The sequence below is a fragment of the Chlamydotis macqueenii genome, chromosome 2 (genome assembly GCF_036417535.1).
Source record: "Chlamydotis macqueenii isolate bChlMac1 chromosome 2, bChlMac1.mat, whole genome shotgun sequence".
Lineage (NCBI taxonomy): Eukaryota > Metazoa > Chordata > Aves > Otidiformes > Otididae > Chlamydotis > Chlamydotis macqueenii.
In genome coordinates, this window is record NC_141557.1 from 42295767 (window position 1) to 42310676 (window position 14910).

Sequence of the window (14910 nt, forward strand, 5' to 3'; positions counted from 1 at the left end):
TTCAGAGAGGAGACACTTGTGAGTGCAGCACTAGCCTTGTGTCGGCTCCTTGAGCTCCCTCTATGATTTTTTATTAAGTCATGTGGGATGGGAGGCATTTCATCCCAGTTTTAGTTATCTGAAAGTTATGTCTAGTCTAAACCAGTCATCCTGTTTAAATCTCTTAGGTGGGACATAACTGCATTCTGGAAGTACCTTGCGTGCGCACTCTCTCGTTCGCTCTGTTTTATGTCAAGGCAACAAGGAGGAGAGTGAGGTACTTCCAGAATCAGCTTTACATGAGACATGTAAATTTTAGGTGTCTAAAATTAGGTAAAATGAATTCTACTGGTAGTTAGTTTTAGTCTCTCTTCACATATGTTAATGAGGGTAAGACCATATGTGAAGGAGAACTGCTGTGGTCAATGCCTATATGGCGTTGCATTGGCATGCATAAAGCAAGGACGGCTATGCTATTAATTTTTGTTATCGTATTTGATCGCCTGCAGAAGCCGTGTAGAAACCCTTGGGCTTTGTTGGCATTTGCTAAGGATTCCTTTGAGCTGTTCTTTTTGCTCCCTATCTCAGGTTGCTTCCACATCACTTGGGAGTCCCATTGATTTTTTAGTGCCTCCTGTAACATTAAAAATCAGTGTGTCTGCAGGTTCTGTGCAGCTGTGGACCGGCAGGGTAGTAAGTGCCTTTCAGCTCCCACTAAGATTTGGTGGAAAGCAGGGGAAAGGCACTTGATGCCTGCTACTTCATTTCAGACAAGGCTCAGCTGGCACAGGAGTTACTAATTCTAAAATTTGTGGAGAACACTTGGAATTGAAGGAAGGTTTTTGACTTTTATGGCCCCAATTACTTTATTTTTTCTTTCACCAGTATCGCAGTCCCAGACTCTAGTTAAAGACTGAAGAATAAATGAAACTATTTTCCAGAACTAGAGTAATTTGACATCTTATTTCCGATTTCATAACATTTTTCTTTTTTATCTCCAAATACTTGCAATACGTAAGGCTGAAATGATAGTATGTAGGGGAGAACAGACAAATAATCCCAACAGTATGAACTTAAATTCATAAATCTGAGACTTGCAACCAGCCTGCTGTACAAGAAAACAGATGCCATGCAATAAATTAATACTAAGCTGAATAATAAACAAGATGTATTGTTAAAGGTCTTTAATGCAAGGAAAGTGATTTCAGACTTTCATATGCTTGTTTTCTGTCTTTGTTTAAATGAGGCCCTTCCATGTGTTTTCTTTATTGTTCTCTTTTGCACACATTTGAGCTTTGCTGGGTTGAGAACTCAGTCTCTGGTTGGCCAGTGGTGATTAACTTACACTAAATAGGCAGCAGTAATGTGATTTGAGAATGAAAAGGATTTATTTCTTTTAAATGAGGGGAAAAAAACCAAGGTTGAAGGAAATAGTTTACATAATCTGTAAACTAGTTAAGGAACTGAATATTTATGCAGGTTGAAATTGAAGCTTAGTTGCCCTCTAGGGGTTTTACATTAATACAGCATATGCTAGCTTTCGGGTGCTTTTTTTTTTTTTTCTTTCAGAATAAAGGTGAGAGAAGTCTTTGGAAAAACTTACATACTGACAAATCTGTGGTGGAGGCATGTGTACATCTGCATTCAGTGAGTAAAGCTCATTTAGTTCAGAACCCAGTAAATGGAGGAAAGATTTTTAATTTCAGTGTACCAGTGAAGAAGGTGCTCATCCAGTTATAGCACTGAGAGGTCCCATCCAGGAAAGGTCCTTATGTAGATGTCAGGATGTACCCCAAAGAGCACTAAGACCCTCAATTCCTTCTTGTGTCCTAGCCACCGAATGCTGCTTTCACTTCTTAGTGTCCTCAGCCACCACTGGCTAATGCACAGGGGTCTTAAGTTCGATTACAAAGTTGGTGTACTAAAGTTTAGGTGTGACTAAAAATGGCTTCTAAAGTAAAGCCACATATATATTTCTCCGTGTCTAAACTTTTAATGTCTCCTTTGCCGATGGATTTGTAGCAGATGCATTGCTAATATTTGAAGAATTGATAAACTATTTAAAGTGCAGTTGTTAAATACAGAAGCACATTTATGTGATTATTTTTGCTGCTTCTTTTGTAACAGTGTTGAGACTATTACTAAAACCTTTTTGCATCAGAAACAAGATACTTGGGGCAGGCAGAATAGACGCACTTAAACAAGCACCTCCTGCCAAACTTGAATACCTGTGTGCATACAGCTTGAGGAATACAGTGTATCATAGAATCATAGAGAGGTTTGGGTTGGAAGGGACCTTAAAGATAATCTAGTTCTAGCCTCCCTACCATGGGTAGGGACACTTTCTGCTAGACTGGGTTGCTCAACCACACCTGCTGCTCGACTCAGTGTAGTTGACTGTCAGAAGTTAGAGCACTGTCCCTGAGGCTTCGTTACACCAAACTAACTCTGGATCAGTGCCAGTAAAGTCTATGGGGTTATATAGATTTTTATGCCATTTTTCTGTTAAGCCTTACGCTGAAGAGTAGTTTGCTTCTTTGAGGGACTTTCATAGCTGACAAAGAGTTCTGGATGTATTTTGCTTCGCTTTGTGGATTTGTTAAAGGCTTGTTTGTCAATCCTATGTCTACAAGTATTTCATTTTACTGTCTTCAAAATTTTAACACTTGCTTTAGAGAAATGGCCACATATCTTAATTTCTCTATATGATCAGGTTTATTAATAGAACCCATTATACATGTAGAATTCTTTAGCCTAGTACTGTTTGCTTCTGACAGCCAGTAGCATCACAGAAGCATCTGCTTGCTTCTATCTGCTGTTTGCTTGGGCGTGACATCACGGCGTCAGCCTGGTGCTTCCTTGTCAAAATAAATGACTTTATCAGCAGAGCTCTTACATCATCAGTTCTGCCTTCTCCTGCTCTCTGATACTTGATATCCGTGCCCAGTCTGCCTGGGCACCAAATGATTCCTGGAAGCTGTGCATCAGACCAAAAGACATAGCAAGTTAGAGGGGAGAGTGGGTTGGTTGTTTTTAGGATTTTTTTTTTTCCTCCCTTCTGTGATCAGTTTCCCTCTGTGAGTAGAAGCACCTGAACTGATGGCTACCTCTATGCAAGCTTTTGGTCCAGAATGGAACTGCTCTCTAAGTACAGTTGTAGTAATCTGCCCATCTTGTGTTGTTCTGAATGGCACTGGCCTCATCTGTTCAGTATAATGTGTCTGAAAAGTTTGAAGAAAACTTAGGTTACTAGTTCAGGGAGGGTGCATGGCATGGAGGAGTTCCTGATCAAAGGGAGAATCGTAATCGCCCTGTTCCTGCAGAGCAGCGTGCAGTGCGTGCAGCTCATGTAGATTTTTCCAGGACCTGAAAAAAATAATGAGTTTTAGTGCTTTCTTATTTGAAAAAGCTTTTGTGCAACAGTGTCAAAGATACAGGAAGAGTATGGTGGCTGGATTATTTACTGTCTAGTGTTCAGGCCTTTTTAGTTATCTGGTTATCGCAGCCATTTATTTAAAACAAGTACTGATTTACAGAAGATGGAAGAGAACATACGGTTATTATCAGATTTCTAGATCTTGCTAAGCTGTGGTAGTGTGCTTTCTTATTGCATCATTAAAACACATCTCTTCAAAAGTATGAAATAAATAGGGAAATCTGAAATTCTGACTGCCTACATAGTGAATGATGCATTTTCCTTTGAAAAGTAATTATATGTATTTTATCACACTGTGGCTAGCAGTGCAAAGTGTCAAGTTACTCCTCAGTATACAGTTCAGAATATAGACACAGCACTTTTTTTTTTTTTTTTCTTTCTTCTGGAAAGTTGTGTTTCTGGTTCTGTCATTCTTACATGTGCTGAGTAGTAACTTGTTTAGCAGGAATTCTTCCCACACCTCCACACTGGCACATGCTGAAGGCTAATAATTTTTGAAAAAAGAGAGACTAAACATATACTGCAAACCAAGGGAAGCACATAGCAGCCTGTTTTGGAGATGTTGGAATGATGGTTGGGAAGGAATATAGGATGAATTGTGACCTATGAGGGAAAGTCGCTTCCTCTTTTAAAAGAGCATAAGTGTATTATAAATCTTTAATATTGTATCCTTGTTGGAGTGCCTGGAAGGACTGGAATTGTTACCCTATTCTGTATGCCCCATCCCACTCCCACCCTCCAGCTGGAACCCTGAAATCTGTTTTACTTTTGCTTAGAGGAAGTTTTGTTTCATTCGGAGGAGGGAGAACTAATAATAGTAATAATTTTTTAAAAACTTCGATATTGGAACTTTGAATTAAAATCACACTTCTGGAAATACAGTAAATTGAACTGAGGGGAAACAAAAATATCCCCAAAACAGCATGCTGTAAATGAGAGCTGGTGTCGTGGTGGAATAGCTGTGTAATTGCTTCTTCAAGAGTTACATAAATGACCTGCTCTATCTCCACCGTGTGGTAGAAGGACATTACTGCTATTGCTGCTGCTCGGTGAATCTCTATAGATTTATTTTGTTTAACTTTGGAGTTCAACTAAGGAGTCAGTCACTGTGGGACAGAGGGAGGGGGATGTTGTTTCTTTTAATCATCTGTTATGCTGACTTCTCAGCTGTCCCCGAGTGGCTCAGCAGCTCCCGAAGGAGGTGGGAGGATAAGCAGCAGCAAGGCTACTCCGCGCAGCTCAAGTTGGATGCACTCGTTTATATAGAAGGAGGCAGTGACAGACAGTAGCCATGGGGGAACTTGCATTTGTTCCAGTTCTGCCTCTTCCAGTGCCTGGTATGGTAATGCTTGATGTCAGGGATGCTTACTGCAGGGTGGGAAGAAAATTAGATCAAGTCAGTCTTAAAGGAAGAAGTTGTTCAAAAACACTGCAGTTTAACTAGGTACTGTGCTCCTTGGACATACTTTATCTGGAACCTTATAGAAGGCAGTGCTTGTACTTGACAAGAACATTCGTAAAGCAGGTATCTTTAGTAGACAAATAATTATTTACCCAAGTAAACTGTTTACTTCATTTAAAATGATATTTTTTTTGTGATTTCAATGGGAAGAAAAGGAGGTCTGCTTTTCTTGACAAATCTGCCTGAATAACCCAGTAGACTGTCATCTTTGAGCACTTAAATGTGCCTTGCTTGACAAAGTACAGTCATGGCAAAGCCTTATACATAATAGCTGTGCCCTTGCTATTTCTCCCCTCTCTTCTGAGGACATAATCTTCTTTGTACTGCTGTGATCTGATCTTGCTTAGTCAGAGGCAGGAGGACTTTTCTTCCAGCTGTTAAAGAGCTGGGTTTATGGAACTTCATAAATGTGGCAGTGTACTGTATTTCTCTATGTTTGGGTTAAAATGCACACATATGTGTGTATATATGCATGTGTATAGATATGTGTGTATACACACGCATACAACAGATGCTGACAAATGTAGAAATCCAGGATGGGAGATCAGATCAGGTCAAGCTAGTGCTCACTACACTAGAGCTAACAAGTAGATATTTCTCTGCATTATCAGTGCCAGAGCTCCATTTCCTATTGAAGTCCAGGTTCTGTTGAAAAGTTCTGTTGAAATTCTAGTGACTAAAGGCATAATACTAATAAATTGTGTCTACGACAGCACTTCGTCAGCATTCAGCAATAGTCAGGTTTTAAGGTGTACGTTCTGACATTTTAAGGTGGATATTCTTTAAAAATCTTCTTTTCTGGCTCTGTGATTACTTGGGAAAATATTTTCTCTAGTCAAGTTTCATGCGTGCATTCAGAATTCTTATCAAACAGAAAACTAACTTTAATCTTTCCACCCCTCATAACCCAAAAGAAATTTTGATGAGGTTTCATGTGTGTAGTACTGATACAGAAATGTAGAACGAGAGCTGACCTGTCCTTGTCCAAGTGGCAGAACTAAGAGCTGCTGAAAATACTGTGAGATTGCAAGTGCATATTTTTTCCAGAACTCTATTTTTTTTACTCTAATTACTTTAATCTGGTGTATTTTTGCTATCTGTTTTAAGTATTTGTCTATTTTTTGTTAGTTGTACTGATTGGGTTGGCTTGAATTACTTCTGTTGACTTTGTTCCTCAGTCCTTTGTTTTTTAAATGAAACCATTTTTTCTTAAACGTGCTGCTTTTCCGTTTCATTCACTATCTCTTAGTGCTTATTATGAAATTAGGGAGAAAAAGTCCAACGGTCTGCTGTGGACAAGTGTGGGTTAATTGGGACAGACATAAGTACTTCCCTGCTGTTGCCTGGGGTTTCTGGATATACTGCTGACAGGCATCCATAATTCTCAGTCTGAATGGAAGCAAATCTTAGACTACAGAGCATGTATAGTGAGTCTGGTGAGAGAAGTTCCCCTCGGTGAGCCTCTGCATCCTATGGGAATGGGACTGTGTCTTCATCGTTCATAGTTTTCTTGGATTTATTTGTCATTCCTTGATGCTGGTTTCTTAAAATATTTTTTTTTTCCAGAAATTCGGTCTTTAATAATTGTTGGGTTTGAAAACAACAGAAACCCTGTAGTATTATCTACTAATAAAAAGTAGATCAACAGCTGAGCAATGACTCCTGGTTTGAATTAAGTGATGTTGGAGAATCACTCTATGCCTTACATGTGTTTTCAGAACTGGTGTGGTATTGTGGTTTCTAACAAAACCCAACAAACAACATGAACAAAACACTCAATAATTTTTTTTTGTAATTTTTGAAACAAAAGTTTAGATAAGCCATTGATTTCCTATATTCATTTGAAAAGCCCCTTCTGAGCCTTAATTTCAGAAAAGAAATGCTCGTCAGGTGTGAGCAGTTGACCAAAACCAGAAACTTGCAATATTTATGAGTTTAAGAGATGAAAACTTTGAAGGCTGTTGCTTCTAAGTGAGGGTAGATGACATTTACAGAGCAAGTAACTGGATTGTTCTGAAAAAAAAAAAAACCCCAACAAATCGAACAGAAAACAACCCCCAAACATTGTTGACCTGTGCAAAGTTCCTTTCCTCCCTACTGCTTTGGCCTGTTCTACATCCAGGTGAGGGATACTTTCAGGCCACTTAATTTTTGCAGCAGGATTTGGAAAACTTGCTAATGAAAAAGTCATCCATGGTATGACACAACTAACCACAATTGCAATAGTTGGGACTTCACATTTGTTTCTAGGATATTGATAGCACGTATTCTTTACCCCAAGGCAACATGTTTAGAGAAACAGTTTCTAGTTTCTTGGGAAATACTCTTCTTCTGCAGATCACAGTTGTGCTATCTACCTTCCTGACTGTTCTCTCCTGCTGTACATTCGCCTCGCGATCACGAGATGAGTGACTTTTCAGCATTTCATATTGGAGTGTGAAGGACGCTGTAGTCTACTGGAGAGTCCTCTGTTTGCATTGTATACTTCAAGACAAAGCTGATTTTCCATGCTGAAAGTACCCTGGAAAAGACTGGGCAAGAGGAGAAATCTTAACATAGTGAATATCCCTTCCCTAAAATTTCTGGATTTCTGGAATCGTCTCTCCTTGCCAGTCCTGTGTTGTGTGCTACTATGCCCCCAGACAGGTGCCCCCAGCAGTAGGTTGGGGCTACAAAAGCTGAAATGGGACAGCTTTTGTAGGGGGTAGAAATGGGCAGGAAAATTGCAAGTATATGATTATTTTTATGTTATAGCAAATGAGTATTTGTGGAGACAGAGTATTTGATCTGGTAACAGAGGTTCACTGGAAAGAATCAAGGTTATTTTATGTCAATTTTCTCTTTGCCCTATATAAGATGCATTTAATTATTTCATGCTATCTCCCTCTATTCAAATTAATCTGTCTTATATATATTGTTGCTCAAATTAGAATAATTCTTTAATCAGCTGTGTTATGCATGCCATAGTAGACTAGAATAGGAAAGCTACTGCTGGCATACTGACGATGCATGTATTTTATTTGTTATTGTAATTTAAAAGTAAAATCAGAAATATTGATTTCTACTTGACTGGAGAGATGATTTAGTTTGAATATCAGACTGATCTTAATCAGGTGAGAATTAATTGAGTTGGAGGTATTAGATATTCAGTGATGTTAACTGAACCATGATCAATCTACAGAGAAGCTTTCTTTTGTACTGTGTTGGAAATATCAAATAGCTCGTACTCTACAATGTAAAGCAATCTTTTCATGTTCATCCTACTACTTCCTCTGGCTCATTAAATATACCAGTGATCTGCTCTGTGCATACTGAGTAATCTTCAAAGTACCAAGCTAATAAATCACAATTTAATACAAAATTCAAAGCATAATAACCTCACCATAAAATGTTGCTAATAATATTTTGTATCATTTAAATGGTTTTGTACACATTTTAGAAACATAGATTTTAAAATCTTGTCCTTGTTTACATTTTAAAGGGAACAGTTTCCTCCTCCTTCCACCACAGCCCCCGAATCCCCATTGTTACCTGGGCATCTTTTCTCCACCCAGCAGTAGAGTTCAAGGAATGACCCAACATGGTACAAAATTATTTCCGTTTTTTGTGTAAAGGAAAAAAAAAAACCTACCCTAGGAATAGAACATAAGCTTGGTCTGGATCATGATACAAGCATTTTTTTTTATTTTAAGAGTGTGATAGCAGTATCATAAGTGTTGAGAAAATATAAATGGTGAGATAACACCTCTGTAGGACTTTCTCTTAAGTAGTAAAATTGTAAAGTCTTTAAATAAACTAGAGACAGACCTGAGAGGATCAATTTATCTTGATAATGGGGAATATTTCATTTATTTTGTGTACAAGAATATCTGCAAAACAGATACATAATTTTGTTTGATAAACTGCAGTTCCAATATTGTATAAATTGCACAACACTTGGCAATATGAGTCAATAAGAAGGTGCTACATGTTGTTATAATCTGAATCTGCAAAAAAATAACTTTGAGGAATAGTCTTCATGCTACGTACAGTTCATACACTGAAAATAATAATGATGATCCCTTGGCATTGTTATATCAACACAGGCTCCCTGCAGCTGGTTGTCTAGAGATAAGTCCCAAACACTTTTTGTTTTTTCTTGCTTTGCCCAATGAAAGACTTTCAGGTTTGCCCAAAGAAATAGTTAAGTGTCTAATATTTTTAAATATTTCAAGTAAAAAGAGAATACTTAAAACTCCCCTAGAAATATAATCTACTTGCTTTATTAACTCACAAAAAAAAAAAACCTTTTATTTATTTTTAATGCTTGGGGCAGGGCATTACTATTTTTTCCATAAAGTATTTCCTTTTTATAGATGTAACTGTGTGTTCACTTAGACGCAGCCTGTGGCATGGAGAAGAGCCTGTGGGGCTGACCTATGTCAGATATGATGTCACGAACTGTAACTGCTGCAGGTGAAAGAGGGGTCCATAATTAGTTTCCGTGGTAACTAGCAGATACCTGCAGCTCTTTGACGCAGTTCTGGATCTGTCCTTATCTGTGCATAGAGCATTCAGTGACAGACATATGTAGCTGTCCTGGCAAAGCTTCATCAGGGTTCATTTTATGGGCGAGCTTTTTTTTTTCCCTTTCTAACAAGGCATTTTCACTTGTGTTGAGCTCTGTCCCTCATTTTATTTAGCTTGTATTTGTAAATATTGGGGATAACTTTTGTTGTTGGAAACATTTTTTTATGTTGTGTTACAATCTCAAATGAATTTGCACACTGGCCCAAATTTGCGTCTAGTTGTGCTGCTACATGAGGTTCTGTTTTGTAGCTTTGTTGCTTGCAAGGAGAAAGAAAACATTGTATCAGCCCATGAGATTGTGAAGTTATGGAAAGCCATTTGTTAAAGTTGTAAAGACTGGATAATGCACAAGATTTCTAAAAGATCAATTTTGCTCTGAATTATTCTTTGTATCATGTGCAGTGTCAGGAAGCAGGTTCATTTTGAGTGTGAGACTGAGTTCCCTAGCGTTCCGATTACCGCTTGTAGCTGTTGAAGTGTTTAACTGCAGTGGATTTGTAGTCAGATCCTGTGTATCTGCTCCTTTTGTGCTATCTTGCTATGCACCCTGAAGCTTTGGTCTACAATGCAGATATTGCTCGAGTGAGGAATGAGTGGTAATTGTCACAATTACAAAGATGGAGATGAATTCTTGGTTTGAGATTGTATCTGGAACTGTTGTGCACTGTTTGTGAGATTATTCTCCAAACCGATACTTCTAACACTCTCTGTGCTGCTCAACGTTGAGATGTTTTATTTCATGAAAGAGCTGAGAGCAAGACAGAGCATAATTAAAATTAAAACAATTTTCTCCAGACTCCTGTAAAGTTTCTGGTAAATATTTATAACTAAACCTGTGTTGCACTGCAGTCACTTATGTGACTGCTGAAGGGATTTTAAAGCTCTGGAAGTAGGAGGAGAAAGGGCTAATTAACTTTTGTCTGGTCATATGAGGATGCCTGATACGCTTTAACCTGCTCATTTTTCTCCCTCTGTTGTTAAGCATCAGCAATGTTAAAGCTAGACAGCTGGAAGCAGTTTTATCACTTTGCAACAGTGCCTGGCCGTGTACTGCAAGCAGGGCCTTCTGAAGCCAGGGAATGCTTGCAATTGCAGTTCGGGTTTTGTTCACTGGGACATCACGCCTTTAACCAATCAAGACTGCTGAGCTAACAAGTGAGAGGGACCTCCTGTTGTCTTCATGTGGTTTTTTTACTTCACGGCTTCCAGAAGGAATGATTACTATGAAAAAAAAAAAAAACCAAAAAAAAAAACAAAAAAAAAACCAACAAAAAAACACCCAACACAAAACACACCAGCACAGGCACTTAAGGAAGTGCCTGTAGAGAGTAGAAACCAAACTGGTCACTAGACAAACCATCAGCTTTCACAGGCTTCTGATGTTTTTCCCATAAAAACAAATGACATTTTTAGAAATGTGGTGATAGATATGATTTTTCTGAGATGCTGATATAGGGATATTCAATGTAAAGAGTCCAGGAAACAAGAGAAGAAACGCCAGATTCACCTTTAAAAGCCAAAGAAACATTTTGATAATCTAATAGCACACTTCTCTTACTCTTTTGAGCTTACATGGCTTCGTAAACCTCAGCTGTTCAGAAGTATCCTCAAAGTTGTGCGTGTGTATTTGGATTATTTTATGTCTAAACTAAACAAACAAGATAATAGAAATGGAGTATGGTTTTTAATAGATACCAGTGAGCACAGGTTACAATGTCTTCCCAACCAGTAGTTACCTGGTTAATTTATACCCATTTTTTGCATACTTCCATCTGGTACGTTTTCAAGTGGCGTATGGTGATGTTACCGGTGTATAACATCAGGCGCTGTGTTGAAGCACATTTTACGTGCTCATCAAGAATATGTTGAAAATAAATAAGATGTCAGTTCTTTGTAAAGTTTTGCAAAGATGCATTTAAGTTGGGCAGTAGAAGGACACTTCAGACTGTCATCAACACTTTCAACAAACAATGGTTTGTATAAGTTATTTTATCAAAAGCCTAATTAATACAGCTGTGGGCAAGCAGGTTAGCCTCTCCTAGGGGTTGCTTGCAGTTGTTGGATCACTTTCTCCTTTAAGGGTTGTGAGTAGTGTCCAGGATGCTAGAAGGTGGATTTTGTTCCACTGAGGTCCGTGGTTGCTTAATGCCCATTTCAGTGGCCATCTGCTGTAAGGAAAGGACAGGATTGCTGCCTTTATAAGCACAAGTGTCTATTTCTTGATTATTTATCGTTTGATGTAATGGAAGTTACATCATCGAACAGGATCAACAGTTACTTAATAGGCAACTCTGAAACTTCAGCTAAATGTCTTGAAAACATGCGAGGACAGGTACAGGACTGTGCTACGGCTGGTACGTTTAAGTTACGCCCATATTTTCACATGGTCAGTAATGTGCAGGTGTTTGAGGGGTCTTTTTGATGCCCAGCATGACTTAAGCTTACAGAATGGAAGCGATACAAAAATAGCTGTTTCTGTAAATATCACACGTCTGGTCACTGTGTACAAAAAGTGGAAGATTCTAGTATGAGTACATGAAGTACGAGGTTTTGGGCAAAACAGAACAAGAGCAATGCATTGAGCGTATATATACACATAAGATACTCGGCATGCATATACTGAATGTATCTAAACATACTCACTGTACATAGGGTATAGATAATGTGATTTACCCTTTGTATGATGTAGCATCATTAACATTAAGCAACATAACAATTTCTGTATGCTCTGAATTTGCTGGGTATTAAATTACTTCCAGGAAAAGAAGAGAAGAAATGGATGGAACTCTGTGAGGGGACACAGTAGATCTGGTTTTGTTCTTGACCTGGCTACTGGTTGATCTTGGACAAATGGCTTTCTCTATCTTTCGTTTTCCACCTGTTAAACACAGATTATTACTAACTCAGACCCCTTATAACAAAGCAATTTTAAATCTCCTGATAGGAGTAACAGTTAGTGCTTACCTAGTTTTATTATTTAGAGTACAGAGTGCTGGTAACAATGGGACATAATTTTAGTTATTCCCAGATAAAAACCACATCCTTAACCATGACTTTGCTTCCCCTCCAGCCACCAAAGCTGTTTTTGTTTCAGGGTCTCATGGGCTTGTTTTTAAGTCTCAAGACCCTTAAGACTGATCAGGTACTTTCACTTCATTAAGTAAACAGATGCAAGATAATTTATCTTGGGAGGATACAGATCATTGCCTCTCCTCCCTTTTATATTATCTTATTCTTAAATGCCAGAGGTCATGATCCCAGAAACATAGATGATCCTCAGTACTTTTGTGGGCAATGCTCTTTACTAGCCATTTGTACTTAGAAGAAATTCTGTATTGAAGAACAGCTACAGGCCACTACACAACACTGAGAAGGTAGCAGTCCTTCTTGCAGCACTGTAGTGCCATGGAGTACAACCTGGCACTCCCAGCTGATAAGCTGCTGGCTTTCTCCTTGCACGCCCAGGAGGAGAGATTTTTGGAAACTCCAGGAGAGAACCATGACCTCACGCTTTCTTATCTCCTGTCCCAAGGGAACCTTCACAGGAGTTGATTGCCAGTGGCATTTCTTTGAGACAGTAGTTGCTGTCAACATTACTGCCCTCTTAATTTGTAGATACAAATGTGCTTCAGTAATTTCAAAAGCTTTGATTGTAGAGGGAATGCTAACAACCATGGCTTACCTAATTTTTCATGCTTCCTTTTCTATTGCTGTGATAGCCCTGAGTAGTCAGTATGAAAAGCAGTCAAAAGAATAATGGATTTGCCGCAAGAATAACTTCCAAAATTTGTTGGTATTAGCAACAGCAGTATATATGTGAGCGTGTTACAGGATATGAGAGGAGAATCTCAATTAAACTCTTGTTGCTAAACAAGTGAAAAAGACTTTACGAATAGTATAAGACTTCAAGCTGACTATGGTTATATTAATAATAATAAATCAGGTCTGGTCTGTAAGGGTTTTTTATATGGAGTAGTATAGACACAGGAGGATTTTTTTACCAATTGTCATTTTTCTAACTTTAATTTAGTTTGTGCTTTTCTTTCTTTTTTTCCCCCAGCATTTACAAAATGCTGCCAAGAAACGGGTTTGCTTATGGTGGTGAAGTGTCGGCAAGAGAACACAGCACTGAAAGACTGTCTGGTTGGCTAGTAAGTCCCTCATGAGTTTTTGCTATTTTTTCGTTGCATGGCCTATACTAATCTAGAAATGAGGTGAAATCTTGAATCTTCTCAAAAGGGTTTTGCAAGGTTAGTGAATTTCTGAAAATTGTATCTTGGCCTTATTAAAAACTCTGCTGGTCAGGGCCCTAACTGACGAGATTTTACTTTCTTTGTAAAGCTGTCCTATGGCTATAAAGACCCCCTTCTTGAGTTAAATGGTGAGAGATGTAGGTTTTCAGCCCAGACTACATGCAGCGCTGCATTTACCATTCTAAATTACATATGTTGGGATGGGGGTGAGCAGTAGAAGCACCTTCATACCCTGTTAGTGAGATAGGGCAAGCTTGTTTTGATTTTGCTTCTTGAACTGTTTTTTAAGAATTAGTCATTGTCCTGGAAGCATCTTGCTGTTGTGAACAGCAATGGGAAATTGTATTAGAGACGTCAACTTGATGCCACAGTGGATTGAAAGAGATGTCTCTTTTGGAAGTCCTAATTTATCTCCAGTGTTCTCAGGCTGAAGTGTTAGACTCTTGAATTTCCCAGGATGAAAGTTGGGGATTTTTTTGAGTTTGACTGGGAGGAAAAGGGAGTTGGTTTGGTTTTTTGGTGAAATGTGTGTCCTGTTAAACTAGAGATTAAGATTAAATGCCTTTAAACTAGTGACAGTTATTCTCAGGCATTTGGGAACTGAGTTCAAGTCTAACTGCAGTGAGATTTACTGCTGGATTTACTCAGTTTTATTTCTGTGTACCTCCATGCATTAAATTTTACCTTTTTAAAAAACAAAACAACACCCAAACCAAATGTACATTAATGAAAAACTGTTTAGTGCATGAATAATTATACTTAAAATAAAATTTATGAGAAAAATTAATTTAATGTAATGATCAAAGACCTGTATGTTTACTGTTCAAGACATAGAGTTGAACCTGTTCCCAGTAGTTGCTTGAGTACATAAAAGTAAGTGTACTCCAGCAGATTTCCATGCTGAGGAGGCTAACTGCACATAATAACAAATTATTTAGCTGAACTGAAATACCAAATGTCTTTTCTTTTTTCTGCCTCTCCTCTCTGTGGCTTCACTGCAGAGGCTTGAAAAGGACTATGCCTCAAGAGAGAGCAAGATCGTGAGAGAATGCAGACCAACTCAGTATTTAGAGTTTACAAAGATAACTTTTAACACTTACGTACTTTATTTTAAAAGTATTTTATTATTGAAGGCAGTCTTTGGTGTGAAAAGAAGATCAGTTATAAGGGTTATTCATGCAATATCTGTTCTGTATTCCAAGATGAAAGAC

General features: G+C 38.3%; 1 protein-coding gene across 3 annotated transcripts in view; it reads left to right on the top strand.

Moving 5' to 3' along the window:
• Nucleotides 1-14910, top strand: part of CMC1 (C-X9-C motif containing 1) — a 41273-nt gene that overhangs the window by 26069 nt on the left and 294 nt on the right. The window contains exons 3-4 of one of the 3 annotated variants that reach the window (XM_086742732.1): nt 8359-8460; nt 13507-13597. In XM_086742732.1, coding sequence (XP_086598858.1) covers nt 8359-8460; nt 13507-13597 — 193 coding nt within the window. Of the gene's footprint in view, nt 1-8358; nt 8461-13476; nt 13598-14910 lie in introns of all 3 variants that reach the window. The other 2 variants (XM_086742733.1, XM_086742734.1) reach the window with 2 other exon arrangements.